The sequence below is a fragment of the Anopheles ziemanni genome, chromosome 2 (assembly GCF_943734765.1).
Source record: "Anopheles ziemanni chromosome 2, idAnoZiCoDA_A2_x.2, whole genome shotgun sequence".
Lineage (NCBI taxonomy): Eukaryota > Metazoa > Arthropoda > Insecta > Diptera > Culicidae > Anopheles > Anopheles ziemanni.
The window spans coordinates 92,737,967-92,753,127 of record NC_080705.1 but is presented as its reverse complement, the minus strand read 5'-3'; the positions used below and the strand labels follow the sequence as shown (position 1 = coordinate 92,753,127).

At 44.5% G+C, this 15,161-nt stretch overlaps 2 protein-coding genes across 2 annotated transcripts; one reads left to right on the top strand and one right to left on the bottom strand.

Moving 5' to 3' along the window:
* The first annotated feature begins 485 nt into the window (after window positions 1-485).
* On the top strand, window positions 486-4,757 carry LOC131282757 (kinesin-like protein Klp61F). Its single transcript, XM_058312297.1, has 6 exons — window positions 486-781; window positions 869-2,345; window positions 2,410-2,569; window positions 2,636-3,891; window positions 3,956-4,111; window positions 4,176-4,757. Exons 1-6 carry the CDS (start codon window positions 684-686, stop codon window positions 4,296-4,298), a joined length of 3,270 nt encoding a protein of 1,089 aa, XP_058168280.1. The 5' UTR covers window positions 486-683; the 3' UTR covers window positions 4,299-4,757.
* Window positions 4,758-6,601: 1,844 nt separating this feature from the next.
* On the bottom strand, window positions 6,602-14,140 carry LOC131281445 (novel acetylcholine receptor chaperone). The gene is made up of 4 exons (XM_058310777.1): window positions 14,024-14,140; window positions 7,629-7,767; window positions 6,752-6,903; window positions 6,602-6,670 (listed from the first exon to the last, which is right to left on the bottom strand). Exons 1-4 carry the CDS (start codon window positions 14,132-14,134, stop codon window positions 6,602-6,604), a joined length of 471 nt encoding a protein of 156 aa, XP_058166760.1. The 5' UTR covers window positions 14,135-14,140.
* Window positions 14,141-15,161: the final 1,021 nt, after the last annotated feature.

The following is a 15,161-nucleotide window of genomic DNA, read 5'->3' as shown; positions in this document are numbered from 1 at the left end:
AGGCGAGTGTTTAATTCGATCCTCCAACATGATAATAACTAAACCACGATACATAACATACTAAAGCGATCTACTCCTACCGAAAATATTATTTTAGACGGAAACGTTATGAAAATCTTACCTGTTTAAGCTTCATTCCAGTAACCTTGGCACTAGGCATCAACGCGCAGACCAAGGTAATTGTGATCTATAGGGTGCATGCTGTTTTTTGACATTTCTATTGGGTAATTCGGCGAATAAAAGTACTAAAACGTGTTTTTTTGTTTTCTTATTAATATATTTCAATAATCTAAACCATAAAAGTTATTTATTTAACGTTGGCATCAAGAGAAGTGAAAAATAAAACTACTCTTTTTCGCATTTCGCAAAACATGCAGTTGCTCATTCAACCAATCGAGCAGTCGAGCAAAGCTGCCAACTATGCGGAAAGAATTCGATTAGTTTAAAAGGAACTGTTGTCAACTGCTGCACTTCAAAAAGCAAGCGGTTCCAAAACGTCGCAAGTCCGTGTTGAATGTGTTGAACTTTGTGAAAATTGCGTATTTTTCGTTTAAAGTGAGGATTTATTTAACGCAGGACGGCACAGTCATTGCCGGAAAGTAGTTGACACTGTAGAAAAGATAAAGTGACCCAAGTTATCAAAGCAGTCGAGTTTTTTCGCTTTTAACAACATAACCAACAGTATGGACGCCAGCAGTGGACATACGGAACGGAATCAATCAAATGGCACAAACAAACCGCAGAAATGCAATCAGAATGTGCAAGTTTACGTGCGCGTTCGGTAAGTGAAAAGCAGACAGGGGAGTAATGATCATTTTGCATGGTATTCATTATGGAATTGTTTTTTTCGTCCTATCCTTTACCGTAGTCCGACAAACAACCGTGAAAAGTTGATCCGTTCGCAGGAGGTTGTGGAAGTTGTGTCCAACAGGGAGCTACAGCTGAAAACGAACACCTTCGACTCACGTGCGTCGAAAAAGTTCACATTTGATCGAACGTTCGCACCGAACTCGAAGCAAAATGAAGTGTACCAAGCGGTGGTGGCACCGTACATCGAAGAAGTTTTGTCCGGATTCAACTGTACAGTGTTTGCGTACGGGCAGACCGGCACGGGCAAAACTTTCACGATGGTGGGAGAGGAGGAACCGGTGCTGAGCGCAGGATGGGAGGATGATACCAGCACCGGCATCATACCGCGCGCGGTAAATCATCTGTTCGACGAGCTGCGCATGACGGAGCTGGAGTTTTCAATGCGCATATCCTACCTGGAGCTGTACAACGAAGAATTGTGCGATCTTCTCTCCACCGACGACTCGGTGAAGATCCGCATCTTTGATGATGTGCAGAAGAAGGGCTCGGTAATAGTGCAGGGGTTGGAAGAGATTCCAGTCCACAGCAAGGACGATGTATACAAACTGCTGGCGAAGGGACAGGAACGTCGCAAGACGGCCTCGACGCTGATGAACGCCCAGTCATCGCGATCCCACACGATATTCTCGATCATCGTGCACATCAAGGAGAACGGAATCGATGGAGAGGAAATGTTGAAAATCGGTAAACTGAACCTGGTCGATTTGGCTGGCAGTGAGAACATTTCCAAGGCAGGCAACGAAAAGGGTATACGAACGCGCGAAACGGTCAACATTAATCAGTCGCTTCTGACGCTCGGGCGGGTGATAACGGCGCTGGTGGAAAAAACTCCACACATTCCGTACCGCGAATCGAAGCTTACTCGTCTCCTACAGGAGTCGCTTGGTGGGCGCACTAAAACGTCGATCATAGCCACCGTGTCACCGGGAAACAAGGACTTTGAGGAGACGCTAAGCACGATCGAGTACGCACACCGTGCGAAGAATATCCAGAACAAACCGGAAGCGAATCAAAAACTGTCCAAGAAAACCGTTATCAAAGAGTACACCGAGGAGATTGATCGGTTGAAGCGTGACCTGATGGCGGCAAGAGACAAGAACGGCATCTACCTGGCCGAGGAAACGTACAACGAGATGGTCTATAAAACGGAAGCTGCCACAAAGGAGCTGAATGATAAGTCGGCCCTAATAAAGTTATTGAAGGACGAACTAGTGAAGCGACAAGCGATTTTCGACGAGGTTAAATCCAGTCTGACTCAAAAGGATGAAGAGTTGCGCCGCACAGCGAATGATCTGGGTCAGACGCGTTCCGAACTGTCCAACACAAAGCATAGTTTGGCGAAGACAAAACGCCGCTACATCGAGAAGAAAGTGATCCATGAACATCATGTCCAAACGGAACAGGCACTAACCGGGCAGGCGAAGCAACTGATCAACGTCGTTGAAATGGTCACGAAAGATACGGATGGATTGCACGTAAGTAGCGCTGTAAATGGCGCTATAGAAATAGATATAAAATATCTCTTTCCCTTACGCACAGGACACGGTCGATCGTCGTAAAGAAATCGATAGCAAAAACAAAAACGCAACGGAACAGTTTGTCGATCGAGTGCGCGAACGAATCCACACGATCCGGGGTGATATGGTCAACCTAGCGAAGGAGTGTAATCAAATCACTACGGAAATGAATATCGGATGGGGTATGCATTCTCTACCTCTTTTATAACATTCATCAAATAAGTTCCTCCTCTTTTTTGTTATTGCAGAGAGTTACAATCAGGAGGGAGAAAAATTGCATAACGAAACCAAGGATCACCTTTTAGTACTGCAAACAGTGTTTCAAAGCATGTCTCAACAGTATACAACTCTTGTGAGTGACTTTAAAAAGACGATGGGCACCGAGCTGGACGAACGATTCGAAGAAGTGCTCCTGCAAGCAAACCGAGCGGAACGATCACGCGCAGCGATGGAGGAAAGGTTTAACGATGCGTTACAAAAGCTCCAAGGCGGCTTGCGAAGCACCCTGAAACACCAACAGGAAGAGACACGCCAGATGTTCGAGCGAATAGTGGCACACGCCCTGAGGTATGACGCCAAGAGCGGTGAGTTTTGCAGCTCGCTTTCGAATCAATTGACCGATCTGGATGAGGTAGCGGTGACACTTAAGAACAGCCACAGCCAGCTGGAAGACTACGTCGCGCAATCGAACGTTGAAAAGCAGAAGGAAATGCAAGCGGTGAAGGATTTGGAGCAAAATATGACCACATTGCTGAGGGACTTTGTGCAGCGTATGAGCACTTCGCATGGTCGTCACGAGCAGTTGATTGGTGTTGTCAGCGGTGTCTCTCAGGAGCTAGCCGGGCGCGAAAAACTGGCCACAGGACAGCTGGATAGCATTCGACGCACGATCGATGAAAATCAGGCATCCATTAAAACGCTTGCCAGTGAAAGAGATCAACAAGTGGCAGAGTTTCAGAAGGTTTCCGCTCTGCACCGGACGCAGTTCACGCAGGAGTTGGAAAGTGTGGATCTTTCTGCCGTAGCTGGTGCCGCGACGGAACAAAAGAATGCGATCGATAGCCAGCGTACGTGCATAAGCGCTGCGCAGCAAGACGCTCACACGCGGTTAAAAGAGTTTGCGCAAGCATTTGAGAAACAAACTGAACAAGCTGTCCAGAGCGAAGCGGATGGAATCCGACGCGTCGGGGAAAGTTTACTGGCGCAACAAAACACCTGGCAGCAGTACGGAGTGGCATGCTGTAGTCACTCGCAGCGATTCGGACAGGCGGTCAAGGAATTTGAGCAGCAAACTAACCGCAAGCAGCTTACCGAATTCGAGCACGATTTTGAGCGATTCTATGAAAAGGATCTTACGTTCTATCAGTCCACCGGAAAGACCCCCATTAGGAAGAAGATTGATTATCCGCGTGATATTGCCATTTCGGCTTCCGATGAGCGGATCGTGCGAAGATTCTGGCGCGAAAAGGGACACGATGAGGACCTTTCTATGACAATCTGTGAGGTATGTACGGAGTTGAATAACGCAAGTAGATTTTTTACTAAAATTTCTCCATCTTGTCGGACAGGACGTAGAAGAAGTGGCGCCGCTGGAACGAAGTTGCCCACTGCCGCTTGCCCCGGTACTCCGAAACTCGACACCACTCATGCAACGTTCCAATATTATTATGGATGATGAGCGGGCAAATTTAAAGGATCTACAAATATCAAAAATCGATGAAAAGGTACCAATCTTTTTTTTGAAATTTAATTCTCTCAACGCTAACCGCATCATTCGACTTTTTTCAGTTGCATTCGATACTCCCGCTGGATACAAGTGATGAGCAAGATAAGGAAAATCAGGATGCAAAAGACCATCGCCCGGGTGCCAACGTTATGCAGGGCAATGCACCGACGTTCATTACCCCTTGAAGCCGTCTACCGTTGCCTCCCGATGTAACGTAAAACATTCAACACGCACAGAGTTTTACTATGAATGTAGGTACTCGAATGTGTTCGGTTGTTTCTTTGGCATATTTATGTTTTCTTTCGTTGTGCATATGGAAAGATGTGCCGAATCATCTTGATTGGGTGCAAATAATTAAACTATATAAAATATAATGTATGCCAACATGCTCAACAATCATTTAAAAAAAACGTTGCATGTAAAAGCTTTCGGTAGCAGATTAAAAAACAAGAAAAAAAAAATAACTATTATTCCCCTAGTACACTCGTAAGTATTAGGATGTAACATGATGCATGTAAGATAAGGGTAGTAATCAGTACATGCAATCGATACTAGAAGAAAGACAAAAGCCATTAAGTGGCATTAATGCACACAAAAAAACCGTTAATAATCTGATATATGTGGTGTTTTTAATAAAAACTATATTATACAAATAACAAAAAAAAATGAATCACATATTGTTTCGGTACAGAATTCTTGAAAAATGCAGTTATCGATAGTTTCTTTCCTTCGAATCGATGCGCAGAGGGTTTTGTTATTATTTTCCTCCATTTACAATCTTCAGCAAAAGGCAATAATTTCGTGATAATGGTCTCCTTTATTTGCTTTCTTTTCACCTTTTTTTTTAGCTGTCGGTCCCCTGGAAAGTGTTTGTTATATGTATGTACTGTATAGTTTTACTGATATAAATCTGTGGCATTCCTTAGGGGGAGATACGTGTATCGTGGAGGAAACGCTATTCGTCTATTGCTGATTGATATTTCTTCGCTGTCTTATGCAATTGTTAATTTAAAAAAATCTTTTTGCCTACCGTTATCAGTGCCTTTATTTTTTGAACCCTTACATTCGAGTTTGCCTTACGATGCGATGCGCACAAGTCAATGGAGCCGTTTCCGCACGGCGTAACATTACCTTTTGTCAATTGTATCCATCTATTATGCATTTATCCATTTCCGCGTTCCCGCGAGTTTGTGCCATGTTATGTGTGTGTGTATAAGCAATCAAATGGTTACGATGTACGTGAAGGTGAGTAAAAATCGCATTGCAATGTTTTTCATAATTTGTTTCCTCCCATGGGTTGGTAATTTTTCGCGTGGGAAAATGTATCATATCGTGTTTAAACACTATTACATACACATCTATAACATACAACTTGAAGAAAAAAAAATATAACGGCATTTGAACATCGATTAAATTGTGTAGAGTACTGCTGAACTGCTTCCTTGTTCCGGGTTGAAAAATAATGCTACCACAGAACGAGAAAAAGCTTCGTATTTGCTTTCCAAACTCGCGATCAATCAACGGGGTTCAGTAAAACCATGTTCGATTCCTCTCCACGCACGTGCCCAGATAAGTTGTGAACAAAATTATACAACTGACTAGAGAATTGCATTAGTTTTATTTATGATCACATTGAAAAATTTCGCTCGTCTTGTTTCAGCTTAAGACATTCCTATACTCTTCCCTTCCGGAAGAAGGACAAAGGAATTGTGCTCGCACTTCGTCGTCTTCAAAGAAAAATAGAAAGATGGTATAGAAATCGCAACAAATATCATACCGAACTCCGATCGTAGCTTGTAGAACACACAAAGGGGATGCTCGGAATGAGCAAACGTCGTGGACACTAATCTTGCATCTGGTGCAAGCTTTCGGTTACTTTGGCCCTTTCGAAAACGGGACCACTTCTGTGATGTGCAAGGTTCCTTGTACTTCTCCTTCTACTGCTTGTACGTTCGCTCCATCCACGGGCTGGTACGTCGTCCACTTCGCAAACCTTCTGCATCGACGTAGAATGAAACCGTACATTCGCCGCTTCTACTACATTTGGACAGCGGGCGTGAGTTGCGCTGTAAATCATAAAGACCGGGCAAACTTTCACAATTTGGCATTCGTGTGAGAATTTTCGATCAATAAAAGTTCGACCTAGAAAACCTTTGGTGTATCTCAAATAAAAGTCTAATCTAGTAGCCCGTTGCATTCGTCATCCGACGACACGATAACGCACACTATTTTTCGTTCCATATGATCCTGTGCAGTCCTTCGATCGTTCGATTTGTGTGTCTTCTTTTTTCTATTCCTTGGTTTGTGTTTCCTCTTTGTTGTGCGCCTAGTAGGTGAGTTTGTGATTGTGTGTGAGGTTGTAGCTTTGCATTGCTCGTTGCATGGCATTTGCCTACAGCAAGTGTGTCCTTCGAGAGAGTGGAGTTTGCTCCTAGTGGGTACGGTAGGGAACTGAGATCAGTAGCCGGCAGGACGGTCAGAGAGTCCCTTATTCCTGCTTCAGTCCGTTGGCGGTGGGCTGAGCAGCAGCTGCCAGCGCTGCCTCCCGTCGGCTAGCCTGTGGAAAGGAGGGGGGAAGAGAGAGAAACACGGTCAGCACACACACACCCTGCCCTGGCTGCGCTCGTGGTGGTCTTACCTGATACCATATCACTAGCCGACCTATGAGCATGAAGGTAAACACCAGCGCCGGGCCGGATCGTTCGAACGGATCGCTCACCATGTAGTGCGAGTAGACGGCCAGGAACATGAGCAGCAGCAGTGTGATGTTGGCCGCGTTTTTAATTTTATCTGAAACCGATCAGAAATGCAGTCGCTGTGAGTAAATGATTTTAACGAACAATTGTATGCTTCATCATTGTTTTCCACCTAATTAAAACATGCCTTTCAAACACGATAACCAGCAATAGAAAGTATGGTCTTGTGTTCTATCCATAGTTAGTCTAGGGTTTAGTTGTACTTTCTCAAAATTGAAGACATTTTGCTAATAAAAATGTGAATACCGTAACTTATGAAACAAATATTTCCTTTTTGATATTTTTTCTCGGCTTTTGTTATGTTGAATACTGTATTGCTTTTGAGGGCAAATATTTTGTCTTACCGTTTAGTTAAAAAGTTCGAATAGGCAATGTTTTTGGACACGATAAGATAATAGGTACTGAGGTCAAACATTTTTAAGATAAAAATATTACAAAATCTAACAAGTAAATCTGTTTCTATGGGTATTAAAAAATAAAATAAAATCTTCGATCAATTTAAACTAATAGAATGACTCATGTAGTCCGATTTGCTCAAGACACTTGTTACTCCATATGGTTCCCGTTTTTCCTGAGCGTTGTTCCGAACATCAGGCAACCACTTGTCTTTTCCACGGTAGTCCATGAATCTGCCCCCCGAGCCGCCGTTTGATGGATTCCATACCCGGTGTGGTTTTTATTTCGTGCTTCTTTTTTTTCCCAGTTCTATTTTATCCAATCCAATCGAAAGTTCCGTAATGTTCCCGCAGGCATACTTACGGCTAGGAATGAGAACCATGGCCAGTCCGCAAAGCACCTCCAGGCCACCGACCGATCGCCGGTACCATTTGGATGGTATTTTGAACTCCAGCAGTGTCGAGAGTGGAAATACTTTCGCATATTTGACGTAATTCTTTCGCTGTAACGAAAATCATAAAAAAAGGAAAAAAAAGAAGAATAAGATACGGGGTGCGCCCAAGGGGAATGGGGGGGTTTATTTTGGATTGGGTAAGAACATCCAGAGGGAACGAGGTGAATTTATGTTATCGTTGGGGAAGATTTATTCCCACTCTCGAGTGGGAAGTAAACTTGGTTGTACACGAGAATAGTTGCAGCAAGGGAAAGGTGTAAGGGAGCAAAAACAATAGTTTCTCGATCGAACATTGGCTAGAATATCTGAGAACCGGACATTTTTATGAGGTGAAGATCGTTGTTCGAAGTTTCGTACAAATAAACCAATGGAAAGATTTTTTTCTCAGCCAACCATCAAGTATTTGTTGTGTTCATAAAGACAAGACAAGTTTATACCACTGGAAATCTCCTAATTTTCCCGTAGATAGAAACATAATTTTGATGTTTGATCGACTCAATTATGATTGCATCTAACGGGGCTGATTAATTGTTTGTACACAATCAAATCAATTATAACGTATAAGTATTTGAATGATTAATCGTTCATTTTACTTTCCCTTTCGTTCCCTTTCAACCGTATTGTAAATCATTCGGGATTGTCTCAAAGGATTACTACCGGCCAGCGATGAACACGTGGTCTAGGGTTTCTTATAAAGGTTTCCCTAAGAAAAACAGATCCCTCCCGCATCTGTCACCACCCGCATCATGCCGATTGTGGCCTAGAATAGGGGGTAAATAATGCGTGGACAGTTTTATGTTTACATCTAACCACGATGGCGTTCGTGCTTAAACCGATTTCGGGGGATACAGTTTGGTGTGTTGGAAGAAGAGATGCGGGGCTTGAAACCATAACCGACGGCCTTCAACTTCCTGCGTGCGTTGTCGATCTGGTCACGCTGAACGAGGTGTCTGAGGTTAGTTTGTGATGGTTCAGTGCAACGTGAAGGTGGGATGCATCTTTTCGCGGTGCATCGAACGTGACAGAGAAAGGGGAAGAAGGAAGGAAGTGTACAGTTATGACGCGAAGGCTGTAGGAGAAGCTATAAAAAGACGCACAAGATCAAACGAGACGTGTGTATGTTTGTGTGTGTGTGGGGGGTTTGTACTTCTCTAGCTCGTAGTAAATTCGTGTCATTATTATTGGTGTTTTGCTTGGAAGCGAGAACGTATGACGATCATCTTCTCTTGCATCGAGCGTATCGCGTATTAATAGGACTCATAATTACACGAAAGCGGGCGCAACGTGGAGTTGGTAGCGCAAGGAAAACGAAGAAGTAGTTCTTGAGAATGCAACACATAAATTTCACCCATTAACACCTTCCCATCGTTGCAAGAAACTTCTATGGATACTTTGATTAACTTCTTTACAGAAACAAAAATTAACTTAGCTTCCACAACGAAATCTCTCGTGGGAAGCGTCAGTTGGCAGAACTGTTTAAGGAAAATCAAGTCTGGCAAAGATATAACGGGACGCCAGTGTTCGGTGCCAAAACAGTACGCTTCTCACGGAATGAAATGGAGAGTATCGGCGTTTTGGTTTGGGTTTGCCATTTATTTATTTAGTTTTGTAACGCTGTACCATTGCTTCATCACCCGAAAGATATAATTACATTTTCCGTTAGCGATCATACCCGCCGGCCGTTTCCGGCCGTCAAGACCTTCACACAAATGCAACGTTGAATAATCCAATGCCAAGGGCGCACGAACGCGAACTTGGCGGGAACGAAAAATAAACCCGAAAAAGGGGAACCGGGAGTCAAGAATTTGGATTGCTTTGGGTGTAAATAATTCTGATATGATTTAAAGCTGCTTTAAACCTGCCACGCTTTGACAGGGTGGGAATAAATATCGGTCGGCCACGTGCTATCCTCGCCGATCGCACATCGTTGATGGAGGCGCCCGGTGGTTCATCGACGGAGTTCGAAAACGGTGGTGCTTCCTGCATCTGTTTTCTTGCCCCATGCCGACGGAGAGCGCACGAGATGAACGACTGCGTACGTCCATCATCGGGCGGAGCATTTCAGTGGTATCATCTTCAGCCGGTTTCGACATTCCACACGATCATATGGTCGTCGGTTACGTAGAACAATTGACGCAAGTGGCGTGGCTCTAGAGCTTGAGCACTTTGAGCATGACGTCGGGGAAGATGAAAGTGATGACAAGGAAGCAGAGAGCTCGAAAGTGCGCGTGAACTTATTTCAACCATTCCTATGAACTCATAATGTTTTGGTTTCTTGAAATTGTACGGTCAATGATGAAAGTTTCGCACCGTTTACGAACGTTGTAACTCCATTTTATGAGCCATAAAACTTGGTCAGAAGTGGATTTAAATGATGTAATTGTTACTCCACGTCCCGATACATACTTTCATAAGTGCCTGCCCGAGGTGAAAGGTCCCCTCTCGTACCTCGTAATGGCTGGCTTCCCTCGTTTGCCCCCGCGCGCACACACGTTTGCATTCGTGCACGATCAGGGAAAATCCAGGGAAACTGTCGCGTTTATTTTTAACAGAGAAGAGGGTCTCTTTCTGACCCCGCCCATCACCGGCGGCCTTTCCGGTGACAGCCTGCGCGGCGATGGCCACGGCTTTCGTCTCGGCGAGTTTTTTGGCGGTCATCGGTCGACACGACGATCGTCGTGTCCGTTAGTGTGTGCGTGTCTGTGGTCGACATTCGGCTTTTCCGAGCTCGTAGTTCTGCCGGGTTTTGCTTCTTAAATGAACTGTCAACCATTCATTTGCACGCGTGACTCTGGGCGGCGCGGAAAGACGAGCACTGATTGCACTTTGAGCGGCAGTTTTTCCCTCGTCCGAACTCTTCCTTCCGTGCTTCCTGGGGAATGTTACCAATTTCCCACCCTTTTTGTGCGTCTGAGGGGTCACCATTGATCCATTATTGTATATCACTTCATATAAAAATATATTTAGTGTTTCAATTTTCATCACCTCGATCTCGATTAAATTATCTACGAACCGGGGACGATCGACGAGTTTATTAGAGAGTTATTACTTGACTGCCCGTGGGCAATCGACCCAAAACAAGTTCTTAATGACACGAGGCTGAAAGGATGCGACAGAAAGGGTTCGACAGAAAGGGGGGCGGCTGCGGAGGGTAAAACAACAAGCAAAAGCAATACGAAACACGCAGTGGTAGAGGTTCCTATTTATACCCGACCCAGGATCAAGTCGGAGTAATCCGACCGACGGTTGGTTCTTCAAGTTCAACCGATTCTCTCGCTTCTCATTCCTTCTCATGGTCGAACGTGGCAGGATTTGTGAGAAACTGCGCCCCATCCCCCCTCCCCATCCCCCCCTGACGGTCGGATGCCATCATCGTCGGTGTTTACTTTGATTGACCGATGGATGGACCGCGCGTCTCCAACCACCGGCGGCCACGTGCTTCCGCCAACCGATCGACCGATCGGTCGATCGAACCTCATCGATTCGGATGCCGTCCTGCTGTCAGCGTACCGTTTCATCCTGGTCCGCGCACTCCCATCCTACTTGGCGGGTGATAAATTTTTGTTTATAAATATCGGTCACTTTCCGTGCAAAGATCTATGGCGCGCTTCGCTCGCTTCGCGCAATGATGGCCTCCATTGTGTTTTTGTTCGTTTTCTTCGTTGTTCTAGCCCCCCCTTTAGATAACACCTACACGACGATCATTGCAGGTATTGGTCTGCTTTGCCTTACGCCTTTGTTTTGCATTCCTTGATTTGCATAATTCAACTGAACCCAAACCGATTTTATGGCGCCTTTGGGTTTCTATAAATTGCTTGTGCAAAAGGGGGTAGTGAAGATTTCTGACTATTCGATGAAGTTCAAGATCAATCCAAAAGTCGTTGATAATACAACTAAACTTGAGTATTTGCTTAACACAATCAATCCTTTTTCTTTTTTTTTGACAAATTAATCGAAGCACAAGTTACTAAATAGTTTGAACATAATTGTACATATTTTGAAGTGATTGCTATGTTTTAAACAAGTTTGAATATTATTTACTAGCTCAAAATATTATGACCATAGCCATATAGCCAGCCTTCAGTTTGTATAGGTAACGAGGTGTGGCATGTGCATCAATAGGTCAACAAAAAATTTCACACGTGGCGATTTTACTGCCCGAATAGTTTCCTATTTTCCTTCGGCGATCGATAATTCCACCCGATCGAGGAAAGGATTATTTATGACGACAAACTACGCCTCGATTGAGGCCAGTTTTGGCAGCAGTTTCGAAAAGAAAGCGAGCTGACGGCGGGAGGAAAAAGTAAAACAGTTAACGAAATAGGGAAGAAAGTGAGGAAAATGTGAACGGTGAAGCGAACAACCGAACGCTGTAATGAATTATTGAATGATGCAAGTGAACGAGCAAATCGATCGGATAAACCGCGAGGGACACGTAAACATGCGAACGGAAACGTGCATGTGTCGTTAATGTCCACGTTTCGGCTAACGAGCCAACTCATGGCTTGCTAGGGAAGGAGGTAATCTATACGAAAATGAACTTTTAATTGTGTGACCAGCGGTAATGGAACAAATGGGAAATCGATCGACGAAGCAGGCCGAAAACATTTACGAGTAAATTACTCTATTAACATGTCATGTTACCTCCTTTGTAACATTGATGGGAGCAACTGAAACAATCCTTGCGATTTGGAAATGTATAACACAAAACAAAATATTAAAAACTATATCCAATCATAAAGAATTCAATGAGCTATAAGTAAAGCCAACAAAAAATACATAAAATAATCAAAATCATTCTCCATTTAAATTTAAACTCTCAAGTAGACAGGGAGAGGCAAGGAAGGAGCAAAACTGTGCCACGCTAGGACGAAGGACGTGTTCTTTCGGCCACCATTTATCCGTCAAAGTGGTCACTGTCGCTCGAGATGTTTCCCGCTGGTCCACCCATTGCCGGGGTGGGAATATTCCCAGAGGTTGTTTTCTGTTTCAGTTTTGTTTGTTTTTCTCGTGCGGTCTTCGTGCTTCCCGTAACCTATCCACTCATCGTTTTTCCGTTGCTTTTCTAGATTTTCTTCCCAACTTTAAGCTTCTCATTAGCAAAAAACCGCATCCCGCATCGTGGTTCGGTGTTGTGTGTGTGTGTTTGTGCGTGGATGTGAACGGGGGTCGGCTTTGCCGTTGGCAGGCCCCAAGAGGTGGTCGCGTCGTACAGAATGTTGCAAAATCTGTTCGGATGGCTATTTTAATAAGATCACCAGTTCGGAAACCTGCTCAAAGTTCGGTGTCCGGCGGGCGGCAATTGTGAACCGGCTTGTAATATTGTTGTTATTTTTGACTATCGAAAGCCAAAAAGTAACACATATTTATCAACAATAGTGTCAAGAACAATTTATAGAAGTGATAAAATAAATACATCTTTTTTACGGTCCGTTTTCAAATCTTTCAATGTTCTCCTTTTCATATTTCATAACACACCGACCTGTTTCACTTCTATCATTTTTCGTTTGGGTTTTACCTTTTTTTTGCAACCACGATTAAGTGATACGCTGCCGTGCAAATGCATATCATTAATTTCCCGAGCTAGAAACAATGCAAATTTGAAGCGCATCACGAGGTGCTGTTTTCTTTTATTTTTGTTTTCGGTTCGGTTCTGTTCTATCCCTACCCACGCCCCCTCCTCTTGGTTGGAAGGGGATTTGGGTGCGCAAATATTTGCACAACCATCTCCTCTACTATCCGCTGTTCACTATTAAGTCACGAAACATTCGCTACAAGGTTGATTAAAAACGATGAAACCGTGTTCATATGAGCATCATTCTGGCATGCTATCGAATGGATTTGTTCAAGCGTGCGAATAAATAAAAAAAAATGGTGTATCAAAAACAGGTTATGCATGCCCGAATAGATTTGTAACTAGGGTAGTGTGTGGAGAGGAGAAAGTGGACACCGCGTTTTTAATTTTCGAAACCGGCACGCTTGCGGTATAGAAATTGGTTCTCGGGCACACACATATTTTGAAAGCGCACGGACGATGTTTTGCATGTCGGTATCGGAAGTGCGATGAGTCGTTAAATCATAAAATTTCGTAGACAAATTCATAAGATTCTAAAACCAATCCTTAACGTACACTTTCGTCCGAGCCACGTTGATTTATTCGACTCGTTTAGTTTCGTTTTGGGAATGTTTTCCTGCTAATGTAATTATCCATTTTCGATGCGAAACACTTTAAATTCCGAGAGATGTTGACGGGGGAGGGTTTTTGTTGCCAAAACCCCAGCCAAAACAAATGACGGGCGCTTACCAAATCTCGATGCAGGTCCTTGCTGAGGTGTGGCGAGATCTTCATGATGCCGATGAAGATGAAGAACAACCCGAGCAGTATCGAGAGGCTCCTCAGCACCAGCGAGGACATTTTTTGCGTGTTTTGCGTAATTTTGACGGCTTTTTCGTACGACGCGGGCGGAAAAGAGAAAGGGCGAGGGTGGGTTCTTCAGCAAAAGCCGCTGCTGGGGGTGGAAAACGGTGGCGCTCTCGAACGGGGTGTTGGTCGTTATCTGCTTTTCGGTCGTCGTCTGTTGATGCTGCAATTTGCTGTTGTGGTGGCAGTGTTTCGCGTTGGAAGTTGCCTTTTCTTCGTGTGTTGCGTTTAATCACTTTTCGACGATTCACCAATCACTCTATATTTGCTTCCACTCTTCAAAGCTTCTTTTGCCTGCAGACGTGAAACTTATCGGGGAACGTTTTGCCACACAACACTGGTCAGAACAATTTAAGCAAGAGAATATAAACACACAGAGATTATATACCACCGCATCTCAACACTAGAAATGCACGCTCACGCGATTGAATCGGTATCGGGAAAGCGGTTTTGACCAGTCGCAACCGGGTTGGGAAACACTTTCGCGCGATTGCAGCACCCAAATTGGGACAGGGAAAACACTTTTCTCGCCGACACAGGGCACGCCACACTAATCAATAACCGACGACGGGGAAAAGCTGCTATGTAGCGGCCGCTCCTGATGGAGGATGATGATGTTGATGATGATGCACGGTCGCTTGAAAGGGGAAGCGAGATAGCGAGGGCCGCAAGCAATCGAGCGAAAAACGAAAGGAGCGTGCGTGAGGATGCGCACGCGTTCGAATGTGAGTTCGTGAACCTTTGCTAGGTGAGGAGGGATGGAGGTGTGAAGGGGGGGGAGGCAGACTCTTGCTGGAAGGAGTCAACTGTCAACGACCGGAACCGGGCATGTGCAGCGCCAAACGCCGGTCAACGGATGCTCTTGACACGGCCTTCGCCAACTGACAGTTACAAGGTTTTGTCAAATTCAAATGGCCTAACGAGAATTGGCTTACTCTTCTAGGGAGAGGGGACAAGGAAAATCTAGCACAAGAACTGATTGGGAAATCTTGGCCTTCCGCCTTTTCTTCAGTTAGAAAAT